The sequence below is a fragment of the Astatotilapia calliptera genome, chromosome 5 (genome assembly GCF_900246225.1).
Source record: "Astatotilapia calliptera chromosome 5, fAstCal1.2, whole genome shotgun sequence".
Lineage (NCBI taxonomy): Eukaryota > Metazoa > Chordata > Actinopteri > Cichliformes > Cichlidae > Astatotilapia > Astatotilapia calliptera.
The window spans coordinates 25,589,623-25,609,784 of NC_039306.1; the positions used below are offsets into that span (position 1 = coordinate 25,589,623).

General features: G+C 42.5%; 1 protein-coding gene across 4 annotated transcripts in view; it reads left to right on the plus strand.

The window, feature by feature from the left end:
• Positions 1-20,162, plus strand: part of plxna1b (plexin A1b) — a 185,316-nt gene that overhangs the window by 21,309 nt on the left and 143,845 nt on the right. For all 4 annotated transcript variants that reach the window (XM_026168467.1, XM_026168469.1, XM_026168468.1 and 1 more), the window contains exon 2: positions 12,106-13,532. In XM_026168467.1, coding sequence (XP_026024252.1) covers positions 12,354-13,532 — 1,179 coding nt within the window. In that variant the 5' untranslated portion in view covers positions 12,106-12,353. The remainder of the gene's footprint in view (positions 1-12,105; positions 13,533-20,162) is intronic.

The window sequence follows — 20,162 nt, forward strand, 5'->3', positions numbered from 1 at the left end:
CTTGTGAAAGTTCTAACGTGGAGTATTGTTTTGGAGTACTTAGTTGAAGTTGAAGTGGTGTTGGCTGTAGCTATGTGACAGTTACTCGGTTGCCCACAAGCTAAGGATAAAAATTCCCTTTTAGCTAAACATGCACAGACTGCTCTCCTCTTATCTCCCTCCATTCCTCCTCGTTCCACCTCGCTAACTCTCTGAAAAGGTATCGTCAACTTCTCTCATCTCACTCCACTATCTCTCCTGCGTTTCTTATTTCCATCACCACACCTTTTCACTTCCACCATTTTTTTCCCCCTCTCGTCTCCAGATCTGGTGATTACACATTTTATTCACTCAGCCTCTTTTCTCCATCATTAGGTATTTGTTCATTCTCTTTTCCGGCCCACTCTCTCATTCTTTTCACATAATTTTAGTTAGATGACATCATTAAATATGGTGCGATGGTTAAGTGAAGAAAGTGGAACTTCAAACATCTCATTACTGTACCTGCTGGAGTTCCTACTTCTGTTTGTATGCAAGCTATTAGTCACACATACCCACATGTACATACGCAAGCCTTCGTCTCTGTCTCTGTCGCCGCCTCTATAGTGAGGCAGTGATGCATGCAATGCTGTGTGTTGCGCTTCACCAGGAATACAACATGTGCTGATGATCAGTGACAAGACAGGAAATCGTCCGAGCTCACAGGCCTCCATCCAAACATGCTCAGTGTCTGCTGGTTTGAATAAAACTACGCTCCTGGGCTAAAAATGGCTGGGGTAGATGCTCTTCCTTTGTTTCAGCTCCACAATAGGGCAACGTACGATAATTAGCATTAACCTCACATGATTCAGATGTAGCGGTGCCAAACAAAATGAACGAGTTCCTGGACAAGACGCTGTCTTTGTGAATCCCGTTGCACGTCTTCCTCTGGGCTGTGATGAGTTTGACCAGTCACTCTTCATTTTCATGCAAAACTTTATGCTACCGTGAGGACTTCTTTCCAGATCGTATATTAATATGCAACAATTGTTTCCCCCTGCTGTTGAGGAATCAAATCTTCATCCCCCCAGGCTGAGATCTGCATTAACTCTGTTGCCTTGTGACCAATCACAGGACATAAATTGGCTGAACACCATGTGACACAAGCCACACGCCTGTCTTGAGGCATTAAGAGCAGAGAAATAGCCATGCGGTCACAGCCAACAATATGGTTACTAATAGTACTCAACAGTATATATCCGGAAACGGTATGGCTTTAATGGACAAAGATGGATAAGGATGCTGTCTTGAGTCAATACTGAACCAGTCCAGACACACTGCGTATGCTTGCTTGTCTGCTGCCATTAAGACAAAGCAGAGCCATCTATTTGTATAAACTCGAATGCGTTGGATGTCGTTATGGCTCAGTGGAGATGCAGAGCAGATGGTCAGTTTGCCTGTCTGTTTCAATAAAAACATATTGCAGGTGACGAGGCACCAGAAAAATCCACAGCTGATAAGATATGAGCTAGTTTGGACTTTTGTCAAGTCTTTGAAGTGCTAAGGTCATGTGTCAGTTTCTTTATGATGTAATCTCAAAACGGAAGATTACAAACGACTTTGGTTTTGACAGCTTTATCCAGATATGTACATTTTTTGTTATCATATCATGTAATCACCAAAAAACAAAGGTGCCACAGGTGTGATGAGGCAAAGGTGGATTAAATTAGTTTATAGGAGACGAGCAAAAGGCAGTGAGCTACGTTATCATGCTTATGAACAAATGAGTTTGTAGTTGATTAGCTGCTTTCCTTGTATTAGCTTGTGCTTACTGTGGAGAGTCCAAAAAGGGGAGGCTATTTTTATGACACCAGTAAAACAAAAGGAGACAGTGATTTTATTTTAATGCCTTTCTCCTTGAAGCGACTTCTCTTCTGCCGCTTACACCACTATCACCCGCTCTGTCCTCAGATCGTTAACAACAAGATTTATAGTGGTATGCATTTTTTTACAGCAATCAACACTCTGGCAAGTTTTTACAAAGGAGTTCAGCTCAGCCCTGCTCCAGCACTCAGTGTGTCAAAGGTCAGTCGAGCTCATAAAGAGAAGGTGTGAGGCAGAGAAATTGAAGAGAGTCGTTGCCATTGAGGACAGCATTGTTTGGTAATGGGCTGCTTTGGGCAGAGCAGTCTGCATTCTATTATGGTGACCTCAGCAGGCAGAAAATAAGCAGCGCCATGGAGGAATGTGCAGGCTTTGTTTTAAGAGGATCCCGTCTAAAGTCCAGACTCCATTGCGGTTTTGTTTTGTGAAAAGTGAAATACTGTTGTGGCTATATGCTATTCATTATCATTTCGTCAGTTTAGTACACTTATGTCCCATTTCACCCAGTTCGCTGACTGAACCGTTCCTTACCCGTGGTTTTATTACATCAGCACCTGCACAGCCAGCCTAGAAAGCTGAAACACACTGCAAGTTGAGCATTTAAATTACAGGACTTGTGTTGTGTTTGGCCGTCATTATGAATTTTCTTTGAGCTCTGTGGCTATTCTGGTATAGGCCCCCTCGAAAAAAATCAACCAGAGATTTTTGTCAGCTGTCACTGGATATGGCTGATGAGCTTTAGTTGTTCACAGCTCGTTGTTCTTGATGCCACTGAGAGAAACGGATCACTCCATAAAATGACTACAGTGAACAATTAGCCATCTTTATTTTCGTCAGACATTTTCACATTGTACGTCAATGCAGGTATACCACATTGTTGGTGCGGAAGCTGTAATGCATGATTCACTGTATTAAAAATAACTTTATTGTTTGACAACTTGCCTGAGACAATCCAACTTTTGCCAACATGACCACGTGTGCTAATTAAAATGCAGTTGTACCTGACCAAATCAAGGTTTAGTGGCAAAACCTTAAGTGTATTATACTAAACGAGGGTGCGTGTTCTTTTGGCTATGACTTCAGTTTAATTCAAACCCTATGCTTTAAGCCATGAATGTTTAGGAAGGACTATAATTGTTTATGTTGTGAGGTAAAAGGTGAAAATATGTAGATGTACTAAATAAGTTAAAATATGTAAAAATCAAGTTGTCATTCCTAAGTGTGCAAACTTTGATTGCCAATTTTAATGTAAATTATAAAGTTTCCTGCCATGGCAGACATGGTGATATTGTGTAGCTTTTTGTTGATGATGAATTTATGTCATCTTCATTATTGTTGCTTTAAATCCATGTCAAACAGAAGCAGTATTAGGTTTATGCTTCAGACATAGCACAGGCTCAATGTGTGTTTGCTTTAGTGAGCTAGTGCTGAAATACTGTAGCCTCACTGTTACAGTTTCACTTTGACTCTTAGTAGGCACACTCTGGCCTGACCTACATAGTGCCTACCTCTCCCACCTTCGTTCGCTCTCTCGCTCACACACACACACACACACACACACACACACACACACACACACACACACACACACACACACACACACACACACACAAATAAATGCAGGATTTGTCATGGAAATAAAGACCCAGTCGCACAAACACAGTCGAGAGATTAAGAGAAAACCGCTAATCTGTTGCTGCTGCATCAGTGTGGTTGTGTGTCTGTGTGCTGCTTTTTGAAATGTGGGCAGGTTTTTTGTGATGCTGGGTTCAGCAGTGTTTCATTCTATCTTTGCAGCTAGAATGAAGGCCTTTGTTTCTGAAAGGAATTTCACCCCTGAGAGAAGAAACGGGGAGGAGGAACTGGGTTTCCTTGCTTGTGTTTTGAAATTTGGTGTTAAAGCAATTTGTATTTTGGTAGTGCTCATCTAAAAAGCTGGTGAATAGGCCAGGCATGAGAACTGCATGAGGAAATAAAAGGAGAGAGGCTGAGGGATGATTGGATGAAGGAAACAGGGGTGGATACAAAGGAGGAGACAAACCCAGGCTGTCTGCTCTTCATATGTTATTGTAATGACAAGGGCTGCATATTTGGAAGGCAGCCTGAGGCACTCAACCCTGCGTTCAAGAGCCAATTCAGATACAAGGTTCATAAACCATTCAGAACCCAGAGATGGTGGCGTTCATCTACCAGCCATCTCAGACTGCTCACAAATTACTTATAAAGGCTGTTGCATGACAAATTACTGGTGAGAGTTGATATTTAAAGTGTGGTGAATCACCTTTCGTATAGATAATCATACACACAAATGAATGGTATGTGTTTTTTGGGGGTTTTTTTTCTGGGTGAAGAGATGAATTCAACTTGGAATCTTGTGCAAATTCCCTCTGCATTACAGTTTAGCTGACGTGGTGTTACTAATCAGAATCAGTGGCTTCAGGAGCTCGCATAACAGTTTAGACTTTCAAGTGTAAGTTGTTCATAATCGAATCTCACTGAAGTTTGTTTCTTTAAAATGGTACGTGTGTGAAAGTATGTAACCACATAAGAAAACAACCGACATCTGAAATTTACCCGCCAATCACAACAGCCCAGGAAGTGCTTTTTTTTTATTTATTTATTTATTTTTGATATATATATCATATGTCTATATACATGCATGTCCTGGTGAAGCTTTAAGGAACATTAAAATCAGCTTCTGTGCTTGTTTGAATGCTGTAAGCTAGGGGTGGGTGATATAAACGATATACGATAGAAACGATATAAATTTGGCCAACGATAGAGATTTTGACTATACTGCTCTATTGAGATAGCGCATGTTGATGATGTCATCAAGCTGCGCATGTTTTGGTCGAAAGCGTTACAGCGGCTACAACCATTATCATCTGCAAATTATGCCGGGCGACAGTCATAGCAAAGAGATGAAGCACTTTTGAAATATGGGGAAAGCCAAAAACTCCGCTTCACTTCCGTAACATTGATTCATTAATGTTGAAACTTCTCGCAGCTGTTCTATTCCCATGTTGTTGCAGTATATTAATTAACTCCGTTAAATTTAATAACTTCTGTTTTCATGGATGCCTGGTTGTTAAACTTAATTGTTACACCTGGTAAAGCAACAACGCTGATGATTTTATTAAAGATGAAAGAATTTAGACTGTTTTTAACTCTGTGTTCGTTTGACTTTGGGACCTGAAGAGGACGGAGTTTTGGACCCATATACTCCGCAAAGCTCCTCACTATGGCAGCCGTAATGCTCTGACAATCCATCAAAACATTTTTTAACAGATTTCTGCACGCCCAAATCGGTTCGAGGTCAGTAAGCACAACCAGAATTCATACATAAGGCACACTCTCGATTTTTGAGAAAATTAAAGGATTTTAAGTGTGCCTTATAGTGTGGAAAATACGTTATACAGAAGAAAATAATATATAGCGATATATATCGTTACCGCACGTGCTTCAAATTATATCACGATATGGATTTCAGGCCATATCGCCCAGTCCTACTGTAAGCCAGCAATGAAGAAATTCAGTGGCTCACTGTCACTACTGTGCACAGGTGCGCACGCCCAGTCGTGACTAACGCACATGCAACCACATACTTGAATAACACTGTGTCCAAAGTAACGTATGCTGGTGTATAATCCCATTTACCTCTCAAAGTGTGTGTGTGTGTGTGTTTAATGTTGCAGCGTATGAGAAATGGAATAATTTGTTTGAAGTACTGCCCACAGTCTGTCTACTGTCTCAGAGTGGCAGCTGCCACATGCGCGCGCGCACACACACACACACACACACACACACACACACACACACACACACACACACACACACACACACACACACACACACACACACACACACACACCTGTTATCCACAGCACATTGGGTGGCAGGGAAGCAGTTGTCCTTGTATTTACTGCCGCCTCAGACCTTCAGTGTTAGAGTAGATAGTCAGTTAGTTTCTGCCTTTGTCCTTGTGCAAGCTTCTTATTCAAGCCTAGGAAACAAATAGAGGAGTGGAGGAAAAATAAGACAGTGGTTCAGATTATGACAAATTAAGGATGTGAACAGAAAAAAGTGTTGATGTAATAATCTTTTTATGTTTCCAACAAATGTTGTGATTCTCATTGAAAAAGAGCTAATAAAACAGAACATTTTATAATCTTCAGTTTCTATTATTCCAGCTTGTAAAGCGTCTGCTATAAAGACTTTATTGTTGTCTAATATAAAAATATACTTTATTGTTGATTAATATAGAGCTAATGAAGGGTCATTGTTGTCTGTTTTTTCCTCCTCTGTTACGTTTAACTCCTTCGTGTTGAGGGCAGCCACTAGATGGGTCCAGATTTTATTAGTCCAGCCATGTTGATGGAATGAGTGTCAGTGGAGCAAGGTGTTTTAAATACAGGGGGCTCAATTTGTTCCACACCCTGACTTATGCTTTACACACATGCACACACTTGCCAATTCTGTACGATGAAACGAGGCATTCGTTTTGGCAGGCCACCTGCCACATAGAGAGGGAGAGAGAAGGGGCACAGACACTTGTCCCCTGAAACTGATTTACGTTGGCACTAAAACAGAACTCGTAAGGGCTTTTTATGCGCCCGAAGGCTTTCCAGTCGGCTTGTTCTTGCAGCCAACGCAGGAAGGAAATGATACAAGATACCATAATATACAATACTGCTTTATTGTCCGACCTCTAGAAAATTGGTCTTACCTCCTCTGCAATCTGTCTTGGCTTGAGTATGATATAAAGACATTTTTTGGGGGCACTTGAAAAGTGCTGGCTCATTTTTTTCCCATCCCAGTGTCCTTACCTATCACCAAATGTCTTTTTTCATTTTGTCACAACACAATATGGAATATTCTATCTTCAAGGGGTGTTTCTGAATGCATTGCCCTCAAGATCTCATATTCCCCTATTAATACCTATTCTGCTGTCGTTCAGCTGGAAAGAAGAGGGCCTTGGCAAAACAAATTTCTATATACAGTGACAGATGGGTTTGGATATTTTTATTTTCATTTTTGTAATATAATATTCTCATAATCCCCAGTAGAGGAATGATTGATTTGTTAGAGTGAGATTTGAGTTTGTGGTGTGTTAAGAGGACTCTTTAAGCTTCAGTGTGGTTTAGATTGGTAGGCTGACCCCCTCCTGTCCCTCTCAGCACCTCAGACAGTATCTGATCCGGGACAGATTACACAATATGTTACACTGGTGGCAAAAACGAGCTGCAGCTGACTAACATACCTACCTGCAGCAGATGTGTGTTTGATAGGGTGAATGTTAGAGTGTGTATTTGTTTCAAGAGCAAGCACATCCTCTCCTCTAACTTTTTAAAGTCAGACTTTTTGGGTGTTTCTGTTTGTCTCAGGGAGCGTTTCTGTCCAGAGACTGCCGCCCATTCCCCCGTCAATCTGTCTGTCGCTGCGTCGGGGGATGGTAATCCATTCTCCCCATATGCAGATACTGGCGGTGAGATTAGGCAGACCCTGAGAGAGGATTAAGGCTTCAGGGCTTGGCTGCCCCTTCTATCTTACCTCCTCTCTAACCATACAACCCCCCCGTAATACCACCCCTCCACCCACTTTGCTCTTCAATCCCTCTTCCACTCCTCACCCTTCTCTCTTTTGTCCCCTGGGCAAATATCCAATCTGGAGAGTGTACTAGCTGTGAAGAGGTGGAAGGGAGATTCAGATAAAAACCCATTTAATTTCTGCACATTTGTGTCATGATTTGCACTTAAAATATTGGATCGTTCTTTGTGTTCTGTGGCTGTATTTAAACGAAGTTATATCTTGGCATATATGCCTTTATTTGATAGTAATACTGGAGCCAGATGGGAAATGTGGGGGTGATAGAGGAACTTGAGTTCAACAAAAGTCAGGCCAGGTTGAGAGTTAAACATGGACGGTGCAGTTATGTACAACAGGGATGGTTTTGGTTTTTTTTTGTTTTTTTTTGTGTACCTACAGATAAAATTGTAGTTTTTCCTGCTGCACCACCTTGTTTTCAGCCACCTGTGTTTACGCTGTGATTGGTCTACAGTAACTGACTTTGTGCACGAGTCTTGAGAATTTGCAATAATTTTTAGAGCTTTGCATTTTATTTGCTCACACGCATTTCCGGCCTTACTTATAATTTCCTGGCTTCTTAAATCCTCGATTATACCCACTTCCTCTTCGTCTGGTCCCAGACTTGACCCATATGTTGTGACAAGCCACAGAGGGCAAAAAATATGTCTGAATGCTGCTCTTCTTTCTTCTCTCACCACCTTCTCTTCCTCTCTCCCCCCTCCATTGTAGAGTGCTGTAATTGATATGCCACTGGCAATAAATCAGCACAAAGTTACGCTCTGAGCGGCGACCATTATCTGAACGGACAGGTTTAGTTGCTTTGGAGAAGAAGGTGAGAGAGCAAGTTATACAGTTTAGCTCACAAGAGTCACCTGCCGCTTCACCAGCATTTGGGATTACCTCTCCACCTTTGCCTCTTTAAAATGGGGGTCCTTGCTTTATAATCTTTTTGTTTTTCTTCCCCTCAGTCCTATTTCCAGTGCCCATAGGGATGCAGTACAGGCCTGTCGATTGATAGGACATTTCAATATCAAATCCAATAAACTCTGTCCCTTACAGCCAGCCGTCTTTAATGCTTTTCCCTGATGTGATAACACCTTCCCTGCCCCCGATATGGTGACTGCCCATTCCCAAAGCCACAGACGTGCTCCACACCAAAATGATTGACATGTTTTTCCTTGATGGTTCCAGATATGGCTCCCGACCTTCTCCCAGCACTCTTCCGCCCATTTCAGTTTAGCTCTGGAGGAAATTGAAATTGATGAGGGTTTGGAAGAATAAATAGAGAGGGGAAAAAAACTGAGAAATTTGAAGGGGCGTGGGGGCATGTGTGAGAAGTTGAGCGAATAACTCAACAGTTGGGCGTGTCTGCCCTGACAGTAAAGAGAGGAACTAAAGGTGTCTATAAGTAGACGGAGGCCTTCACGCCATGATGTCTTTTCACTAACCTGTAGTTGTTGATGTGTTTTGTGATGTCATTGTCTTATTGCCCTGATAGATAACAAGCAGCAGCAGACCCTAGATGCAATTTGTTGTGTGATTCACACTCTCCTACATCAAGCTGTGGCTGGTCTAAATGAAGAGGAATTACTGCAGGGACACTTTTTTTTTTTTTTTTTTTTTCCCCCCCCCAGCTTCCCTCTCGTTCTCTATCAGCCACTCTCATTTGCTCGTTCGCCCAGTCTGCCCCATTGTGTCTTTGCCTCACTTGGAAATGACAAAGGAAAATGAGGCAGCCGGCTTCCCTATGCGCTGCCACGCTTTAAATTGACATCTGCTCTCATCGTACGGCGCGACTGTACCGTTGAGCAAGAAATTAGTTTTTTTTATAGGCTGGCTCGTCACTTTATTGCGGCTGCTTATGTCGAAGAGGCTGCGATCCGCGTCGAGCCGTTTTAATCTCACAGAGTGGAAAGTGGGGATATATCTGATAACTGCAGCTCAGGCCCTCCTCTCTGCAGTTTCCTTGCCGAGGTGCCTCGACCCACAGGGCTCCCTGGTGTTTGATTCTCGCGAAGGTAGATTAAAATGCAGCAGAAGTGCACCTTTTTGATTGGCTCCTGACTCACTCTCCTTCTTTTTGCCCATACAGTATCCTCTTCGCTCTCTCTCTGTCACGTTCTCTCTTTTTCTCTTTCTCTCCTTGTCCCCCCCCTTCCTATACATTTGTCTTTTCCTGGGCTTTTCATTTGTAGAAAATTGGATGACACCACCTCTCCCTGAACCTGGCTAGCTTTGTGTCAGTTGAGCTATCGTTTGCTATTCCATGAACATCACCACTACTATTTCTCTTCTCTCCTGCTTTCCCTCATTCTCTTTTTTTTCTTTCTCACACACAGTTTGCAGCACCAGTGACTAAAATTTATGAGCAATTCAATGACTACTCTTACTGAGGTGTTTAATTCTTTCAAGATTCGTAAGAGTGCATTTTTTTTCCCTCAGAGGGGTTTACACACCTATAATCTGTCACTCATACCTGCCTTTCTCAAGGATGGAAATATCGAAAAAAGGAACAAGCTGACAGTCATCTCTCTCAGCCTGGCAGGCAGAGCTCCCTGCCCTGTATATCCACACTAATAAGTAAAAAGAACTACAGCTTTTGCTACACAATCAAGAGCAATCACGTAAATTCAGATGTTTTAGCACCATGATAATGGAGACTTTCTCAGGTGCTGCTAAGCCAGTTTTGGTTTTTAAAAAAATCCAGGTTGTGTATCAGAAACAGTCTTGTGGTATCAAAGGTTCAGCTGTTTGTGCCTAATTAGGGGCAAAAATAAGCTTAATAGTAAGCTATTACAAGTGGACTGGCGCATATGTGCTGCTTCAGTGCTCTTTACTACCAGCCACATTCCTACACTCTGGTGAGAACCTGAGACCAGAATTTTCTTCTTCATACCTCCATCTGCCTCCTCGTTTGATTCGTCATCTGTTTCATGTTTTTGCCTCATCCCCCTATCCCCATCTTTTAACCCTGCTTGTCTCACTGTAGTGTCTCATCTTTTCCGATTTGGTATGGTCATAAAACACCTTTGGCACAGACGCTTTGATAGTCAAGGTGAAACTGAAGCGTGGGATCCCTGGGAGAGTTGTCTCCTGTTTTACATAATCAGCATTTACAGAAGAACTAATGTCCTGGTGCTGCAGGAACATGATTGGCCTGTCAGCCGCCAGCACGCGCCCAGCAAACACCGCTCCTCATCACTGTATTGTCATTGTAGGACACCCAAAAGAGCATGCCCTCTCCATTTTTGACTCCTCTCCTTCTCCTCCTCCTTGTCCTTTACCTATAAAAATTCCATCCCTATAAATGATCTCACTCCCTCCTTTTTAATGTCTGTTCTCTGTTGAGTGTGCATATAGCACATTGCATTCTGGGATTCATTATATGTGTGCATTATGAAATGAAATAAATGCCAGAATTGGCTGGCTTGAGGGAGCAGTGATGAAGGAAGCAGTGTGTAAAAGAAAAATACAAACATTGACTGTGCTGTGACTTTGTAGGCATATTGCCACATGTACTGGTGATAAAATTTCACTACAAGCATTTCACTACATATCGTACTGTGTATGACTGTGTACGTGACAAATAAAATTTGAATTTGAAATGAGTATATCATGAACACTAGATACAATTTTGAAATTGAATCACATACTAAAATGTTCAAGTATTCATTAACCAGATGCAATTTTCACCGTGGTCTTCAACTTAGCCTCATCTTGAAAGGATGAACTCTAGCCCTCGGTGTTGTATGTATATGTGGTATATGTATGTAGATGTATTGCGTTGAGAAGTTGAGCTTTTGGCGGGGGGGAAAAGAAATCTTGTTCTGCAGTCTTCAGTGGGACTCATACATCTTTCTGAAATTGGTTCTAATTACATTGTAGGGTAAATGAATAACATGCATGTTTTAAGGGTCCTCGCTGTGATTGCTGCCTGACCGGGGCACGGTTGGCTCTGGAGGAGTGTTGGAATGCAGTGGATCGGGCCCTTTATAAGCAATCAGTGAATGCTTGCAAGAATTTTCCTGTACGTGCAGCATATGTATCAGCCAATGGTTTTCATAGTGCCCTATGGCTATGTTATATTTATCCTGATATCTAAGGGATATATACTGCAATCATAGCTCTTTCGGAGGAAGCAGAGTTGTGGTTGCCTGCTGTGCTTCCATGAAAGCCTGGTGCTTGTTTACAGTTGTCAGAAGTGCAGGTATAGTTACAATCAGACTGGGTTGAAACTGGGGAGAGCATGACAGTAAAGCCTTCAAGCAGTCCTGGCTATAAATTGCTTGCTGTCAATGTAACAGTGCCCACTGGCCCTTTTTCAAGAGCACACCTCCTCCGAAGCCACCACAGTAACACTGAAAGATATGAAATATTAAGGAGTTCAATGCTGTGAGTCTATAACTCATTCACAGGCTTATATTATGTGTACAGAGCCTTTAATAGTTGGCCTATGCTTTCCCTGCATCTTCACTCATAATTAAATGCAGACACACATTTGCCTTCCAGACTTGATTTGATATCATTTATTTATAACTAGGGCAAATGTCAGCTTGGCTTTTTTTTTCCTTCTAATTTTGGATGTGCAATTTGTGGGCCTTACTGCCTCCTTGATGCATAATCAATAAGAAATTTTCCTTGAGCACTCAAGGTGTTTTTTCTCTTTTTACCTTCCAGGGCTCCCACATCGTGGCTCTGTGGATGTTCCTGGTGACTGCTCACAACGCTGAGAACAGGACAGCGGATCAATAGGAGTTTTGCTTCCTCTTCTCTGATCCTTCTCTCTCTCCCTCCCTCTTAATCTTTGACAGTAGAACCGAAACTATCAAAAAAAAAAATCCTGACTCGGGATTTGGAACCACAGCTTGCGCTCTCTTTCTCCTTCCCTACCCCCCTCCCAAGCCTTGCTTGTGCACATACCAAATATGTGTCACCTAGCTCGGTCAGTGGCCTCCTCTGGCCAGGGGAACTTTCTCCTCATAGGGCTTTTAGTCATCATGAGCTCATCCTTGTCTGGAGGCCAGCCCCCGCCCTTCAAAAGATTCATCCCAGCTGATTGTTCGCTCACACATCTGGCTATTCATAACAAAACTGGAGAAGTCTATGTGGGAGCTGTTAACCGGATTTTCAAGCTTTCCAGAAACCTGACCAATCTGCGCAGCCACATGACTGGCCCAGTGGTGGACAATGAGAAGTGCTACCCACCTCCCAGTGTCCAGTCTTGCAATCATGAGCTGGCCCAAACCCCGAATGTGAACAAGCTTCTTCTTATAGACTATGCACAAAACCGACTTATCGCCTGTGGCAGCACCTCACAGGGTATCTGTCAGTTCCTGCGTCTGGATGACCTCTTTAAGCTTGGTGAGCCCCACCACCGCAAGGAGCATTACCTCTCGAGTGTGGCAGAGTCGGGTACCATGTCAGGAGTCATCATAAGCTCCCCTCAAAGTCCTACCAGCAAGCTTTTTATTGGAACTCCCATCGACGGCAAGTCTGAGTACTTCCCCACCTTGTCCAGCCGAAAACTGATGGAGAATGAAGAAAATGCTGACATGTTCAGTTTCGTCTATCAGGATGAGTTTGTCTCTTCTCAGCTGAAGATCCCCTCGGACACTTTATCCAAGTTCCCTGCTTTTGACATCTATTATGTTTACAGCTTCAGCAGTGAGCAGTTTGTCTATTATCTAACAATGCAGTTGGATACTCAACTGACTTCACCTGATGCCAGCGGGGAGCAGTTCTTCACCTCCAAAATTGTGCGTCTCTGCATGGATGATCCAAAGTTTTACTCTTACGTTGAGTTCCCCATTGGCTGCACTAAAGATGGGGTGGAGTACCGCCTGGTGCAGGACGCCTTCTTGGCTCGACCGGGCCGGCAGCTGGCCAACTCTCTTGGGATTTCCGAAAATGAAGACATCCTTTTCACAGTATTCTCTCAGGGTCAGAAGAATCGCGCCAAACCACCCAAAGAGTCAGCATTGTGCCTGTTCACCCTTAGGAAGATAAAAAAAAAGATCAAAGAGAGGATCCAGTCCTGCTACAGGGGAGATGGAAAACTCTCCCTACCCTGGCTGCTTAACAAGGAGCTCGCCTGTATCAACTCGGTAAGCTCAAATCTTTTTTGTTACTCCTGCTTTTAGTTAGTAGTAAGCGATTTTGTAAGTTTAATTTTTTGTCACAACACACATATGTTTGTACTTGTGTACTATAAGACTTCCTTGCTTGGATACAACCTCTTCTTATGAATTTGTAATAAAAGAACTATTAGAGCATATGCTTTTCATTCAGACAAAACACATTTTAATGCCACTAGTTGAATGCAGACTACCTGTGCTACATCACCAATGTAGACTGCTGCTATATGCCTGCACTTAGACTATTTCATACTTTATGCCATTTATAATTTCTTTCTCCTGCTGCCTTTCTTTTCACTTCTCTATGCATTTTTCTTTACTCCACAACATCTTGGTGCTTTGATTTAACCAGACAGGGGACATCATTAGCCCAGTCCCCTGGATTTGTGAAATGTCACTCAGGAGGAGCCCTCACGCTCTCACACACATACACACAGTATTGTTCGGTGCACTGCAGTGTGAGATCCTGTGGGATAGCATGAGTTAGACTTGGTTTTTACTTACTGATCCACAGTGCATGACCCTGCATGTATTACAGCCAACACACTCCAAATAGACAGACATAGCCTGGCTTTCTTCATTGTGAACATGTGTACCTGCTAACATCCTTTGTATTTTCTGAAAATATTCATGGATCTTTTCACCATTTCCCCTTTACCCAAAACTTTTGCCCAAATTGTGTTTGTTTTTTTTGGGGGGGGGGGGTGTCTCTGTCTTAGCTGACCACCTGTCTCAGCGTCCACATCTTACATCCTATGTCTGCTTTAAAAGCACCCATGCATTTCCTCCACCTTGCTCTTTCTTAAGATAGCTTAATTAAAGGACCAGTTTTAAAGCTTTTTTTCTTTAAATGTCAGTGAACACCACTTTAGCGGCAGGTGGCTTCCATTCACACACACACACACACACACACACACACACACACACACACACACACACACAAACCATTCACCCTGTGTTGCGTCTAATGGAGTGGGATAGTTGGTAAGAACAGCACTCTTTCTCTTTGTAGGTCTTCATTAGCTTGAGTGCGCAGGAGTGTTTTGTGTGGTAGTATAAGTGATGTGAATGACCCAGCCAAGTCCTCTTTTACCACCTTCTGTAGATGTATTCTTTTTCCTGTTCAGTGGCTGTCTTCATTCTTTACGGTTCTTTTCATTCTTAGGGCCCATCACACTGACAATAGCTCTAGGGCCAAAAAAGCAGCCTATCTCATTTATTTCAATTAGACCTTTGCACTGGTACTGCAGGAGCTACTGGTGCAGAGTGCTGCAAAGAGTTTGACTTTACCATTTATGGGGTGCAGTGCATCTGGTAACCAGAGGTGTGGACTCGAGTCACATGACTTGGACTCGAGTCAGACTCGAGTCATTAATTTTATGACTTTAGACTTGACTTGAAAAAATGTTCTAAGACTTGTGACTTGACTTGGACTTTTACACCAATGACTTGGGACTTGAATTGGACTTGAACCTGTTTACTTGAAAAGACTTGATATTTTACCCCAAATATAAAATTTAACACGCATATTATATAGAGATTGAAAATGTGACGTCATTCACGGGTAGAACCGCAAAGGATTCTGGGAACTCGTGGCAAGAGGTACTAGCGCACACAGACTTTCAATTGAAATCAGTTATACAGCGATAAAAAGAAACACAAAAATGTCAAGAAGCTGTTGTATTATTAACTGCAATAGCCGGTCGCATGACAGCCACGGGAAGCCGACGGGTAAAGAGATCGGTTGTTATCGGATTACGTCGTTGAAGAGAAATTGTTCGAGCCATGTTTCCGAAGTAACAAAGACGCGACGGATGGCCTGGATCGCAGCCATTCAAAGACCAAATATAACGTCCCAGAACACTCCAGCTCACAGGTTAGTCTGCTCCAAGCATTTACACAAAGGTCAGTGTTTTTTAGTAGTTAATACGTCATTTTCATAACATAATTGGTGATATAGGTTACAAGCAAGTCTGGCGCTGAACAGAAATTGTCGCGCTATGCTCCTTTATTTATTGTGCATAAATAGTGAATTGTCCTGACAATATTGCGTTTCGCTTCTGTTATTATGGTACATTGACAAAAACATACTTTTATTCACAGGATAAAACGGGTTTTTTTGTATCACTAATTGCCCAGTACGATTACAGCATACAGTATTATTGTCACTGCTACATTTCTGTGATGCTACCAGAAATTATTTCCACTACTAATTAATTATCGTTGAGCTCAAAGGTCCTATTAATAAACGGTTAAGGAATGTGTATTTATGACGACAGTTTGTGAGACTGGTAAACTTATGATACGTACGATGGTCTTTCGTTCTACACGGTGCATTTCAAGGTCCTGTACCCATCCGTCGGTAAACTGTACCTGGGCTTGTTGCAGTGACCTGAAGTTACTAAACTTCATGAGTGTATGCACTCACTCCAAGAACCGTATGATTATAAATATGCATATAAATATGCTACGATGAGATAGCTGACTTCATCTAACTAGCAAATGTTGTCCAGGCTACGTTGGTGATGCAGTTTTTTTTAATGTGTATGATATTTTTGTCATGCGATTTTAAAGCCGGTCCTACAAGCGCATCCAAGAATAACATGCAGCTTATCTCAGAACTGTCCGTGAAAATTATTCTTGGAGCTAGGTTTAATTGAGCTGCATTTTAAAGAGGTGCAATTTCACAATTTGTGTATATTTTCTAAGTTCACTATTTTGTCATGTGTTGAGAAAAACACAGATTTAAAAATTACATGGTCTAATATTTACATTTAGCATATAACTGCAACATGCTTTTTTTCGTTTTTTTGAATGACTCGAAAGGACTTGAAATTCAAAGTTTCAGACTTGTGACTTGACTCGGACTTTTACACCAGTGACTTGAGACTCGACTCTGACTTGCCTGACATTACTTGAGACTTGACTTGAGACTTGAGGATAAAGACTTGAGACTTACTTGAGACTTGCAAAACAATGACTTGGTCCCACCTCTGCTGGTAACTCACTGTGAAGCCCAGTCAAATACTATATGTGCAAGTTTGCGTTACCAGGTAGATAACTTTGTTGCATTGTGCTGATAAGCTTAATGCTGTCATGATAACTCCTACCCAACCTCGGCAGAGTCTAAACTGCTGTAGATTGTTGGCTTTGACTTCAAAATAGATTTCCAGCCTAACACAGTTTTACCAAGACCGCTTCCCTTGTTACATCAGGAGCACAGGTGTGTCCAATAACATTAATTATGGTTTTCATTTAAGTGTCCCAATAAATCATACTGGGAAGCCAGTGTACACCATATCAAGGCTCTATTTTAATGGAATGCAGCTGTTATTAATCAGTTGCACCTACGCATTTCCTGCTATGACACAATAGTGCTGTTGACAGTTTGAAACTGTCTCCCCCCCCCCCCTTTTTTTTCTCCATTTTGCAATTTGTATTGATTTTTTTTTTTCCTCTCAAAGAACATCCCACCAAGGATTCTTCAGACCTAATACTGCTACAATCTTCACTTTAATGCCAGCGATTCCTTCATCAAATCACACATTCATGCTCTGTTAATAACACTGTTCCTGCCCCTTCTCTTTGCTTCCCACACCGTTTCTGTTGCAGCCATTGTTACAGGAGCTTTGGTAATCTTACATCTGCCGTTAATTTATCATCTCAAAAACTGTTGTCCCTTACAAGTTGTCATCAGTGATGATGATGATGATGTAATAGCTTCACAGATAAGCCGACCCACTGACCCTGTGGCAGCAGCAAAGCATGAGAGGTTAGACCCAGGTTAATGATGTAGGCGAAGTTTCCCCTAAGCACTGACCTTGTGTCAGCTGCCCACCACTGACCTTAACCGCCACCAGTGACCTGACCAATCTCAAATCTGAGACTATTTTTTTCAGCCTTGAAGCTAGAGCATTGCATAAATGATTAAACATGACAAGCACAGAACTCAGTTAGACAGAATAATAATAATAACAGATGATTTGTATGTACTTAAATGCCTCAGATGTCACAGTGGTGCAGTGTTTAGGCCTGTTGTTAGGAGTAGGGTTTGAACCTTTTGGGGGCCTTAATGTGAAGTTTAAAGGCCTGTGTGGGCTACTCGAAAGGCTTCTTCACACAGTCTAAAGACATAATTGGCTATAGGTTAGGAGTGTGAGAAACATAGTTTAAAGTGCACAGAAGACAGTGCTGCATGAATTAATGAATAGCTCATTATTTAAAGCATTTGAATGGTCCGTAACACTTGAAAAATGATAAATGCTAACCAGTGAAACTCAATACATTCACGTAGGACACAGACCTTCAAAGTAAAACAGGAAATGTAACATAGACGCAGACTTGACTAGGGGAGACGGAGCAACTAAGAAACACAGAGAACGATAACAGGGAGACACAGAGGGCGGCTAAGTAAATACTCAGAAAACTAAAGAGAATACAAGAAAGCCAAACTAAGACACTAGACTAAAGAATTAACTGGGACCCGGCGGCGACGGGGAAACAGTCCTGGGGGCTGACCGTACGGGCGGCAGTGACGTCCAGCTGGTGGCCCGGAAAGTGGCCGGCGATTCCAAGGTGCAGAACGTGGCTTGGGTGGCGGTGTGGCAGCCGCAGGACCAGGTGAGGTCGACGCAGAAGCAGAGGAGGCTGCTTCAGGCGAAGCTGAAACTGGACCAGGCGAGGCTGAAGCTGACCCAGGACCGTGACAATTATAATGTTTGTGCAAGTGCAGTTTGTTTTCTGCTACTATCAGAATGATATGTGTACATGCACAAGTCAGTGCAGTGTGTATAGTTCAATCAGGGGCAAAAATCTCTGTATGTTTGTGCAGTTGGTTAGTAATTAAAACACAGGCATGCAGAATTAGGTGATTAACACTTTTAAATTGTCAATCTCTCACTCTACATATCCACACACATTCTCGTAAGATACTGAAGTTTGGTACTGAGCCCCACCCTGAATTTCAGCTGCTTCAGGAATTCGAATGCAGTCTGTGTAGTGTGGGAAATGCTCAGTGATGTGGGTGTGAAGGGTGAATGCGTTTAGGCTGACCCTTCCATAGAGTAGTTTAGAGGGCAAAGCGTGGTTGATGGTGGGGTGTGCGGTATGCCTGGACAGCTGTTGGCCACACAGCCGTAATGCATGACCAGACGCTGTGTGAAATTTTCAGATTTGTGCTGGATCGTAATTTCTTGCCTTCGGCCATCATTAAGATGATATGTTTATAGTCACAGTGAGATAGCTGTTTTCTGTAAACATAAATGTTTGAGCGTATTAGAAGCAGCTCTGTGATAAAAGATTTGTGTGTGCGTGCAAGAGTAAGATTGTTTATGTGCCTGTGTTTTGTCCCTGAGCTTTATTATTGAACCCCTGACCTTCTCCCTAGTTTGAGAGTGGATCAATACAAACCATTTCCACAGGAGGAGAGTGAGATGGAGAGAGAGAGTTGCTAAGTTAGGGTTGAGAGGGAGATGACTACAAAAATAGGAAAGATAAAAAGTGTAGTCAGAAGAGAGGAGAAACAGGAGAGAGGCACAGTATAGAAGTGAGTGCAAGGAGGGGTGAGTGAGTTGTGGGAATTAGACGAGAGAGAGGGGCAGCAGGAACAAGAGATGGATGAGAGAGAGAGGGAAAGAAAGGTGCTAGACGTGGGCGGCGTTAAAAATGAAAGAACACGAGGGAGTCTGATCCAGAGGAAGAGTTGGATGCCAAAGCAACATACAGGAGAGAGTATAGGAAGTTAAGAACGGTGCTAAGAAGATGAAAAAGACAGCAAAATAGCAAAGTGAGCCAAGGTAGAGACTTGAAGGGAGTGAAAACCGGAGTGAAAAGCATTCGTATACCTTTTCCAAAATTCAGGAACATTTACAAAGTCTGTTTTGTTTACAAATGTATTATATCCAGGCAGTAGTTCAGATGTGTGATTTTGGGTCTTTACGTGTACACCAATTGAATTGTTAAAAGCAAAACCCAATGAATGAGCTACAGGCAAGATGAAAAATGACGCTGTGCTCTTTCTTTTTTTCTTTTTTTTTTCTTTTTGAAGATGAGGACTTTGATGTTGAGCCATGTTTTGCGTTGCAATCATGGCTGACTAACTTGTAGGTGTAACTTGTAGCCGCCTAAATATGACACATGTGTGAAAGGCAGGGACAAAAAGAGAATATTATCAGAGAATGGATTAAAAAGACAAAATGGTATGTAGAGCTGGTAAGGAAGGACGAGGAACGATCAAGGAGAGAGCAGCAAGCCTTTTACAGCCAGCATGCTCGAAGGAGAGGCAGTGAATCACCGACAGAGAGAAGAGAAGGGTGAGAGGAAGAGTGATAGCCCCAGAAATCTTTTCACCGCCACTGCCAAGAACAGCTTGAGAAAAGAGTAGATGACTGAAAGAGGGGAGAAAGATGGAAGGAAGAGAGGAGAGTGTGATTGAATGCTGGCTGCTGCACAAATAATATCGGTGTCCGTCACCTGGGCACTGCACTGTCCTCTTCAGCGGCACACATTTCTGTCATGTCAACTCTGTGTGTGTTGTGGCACATCTGTCCATGTGTATGTCTAGTAGGTGGTGCTATACAATGAGGACAGAGGAGCACAAGA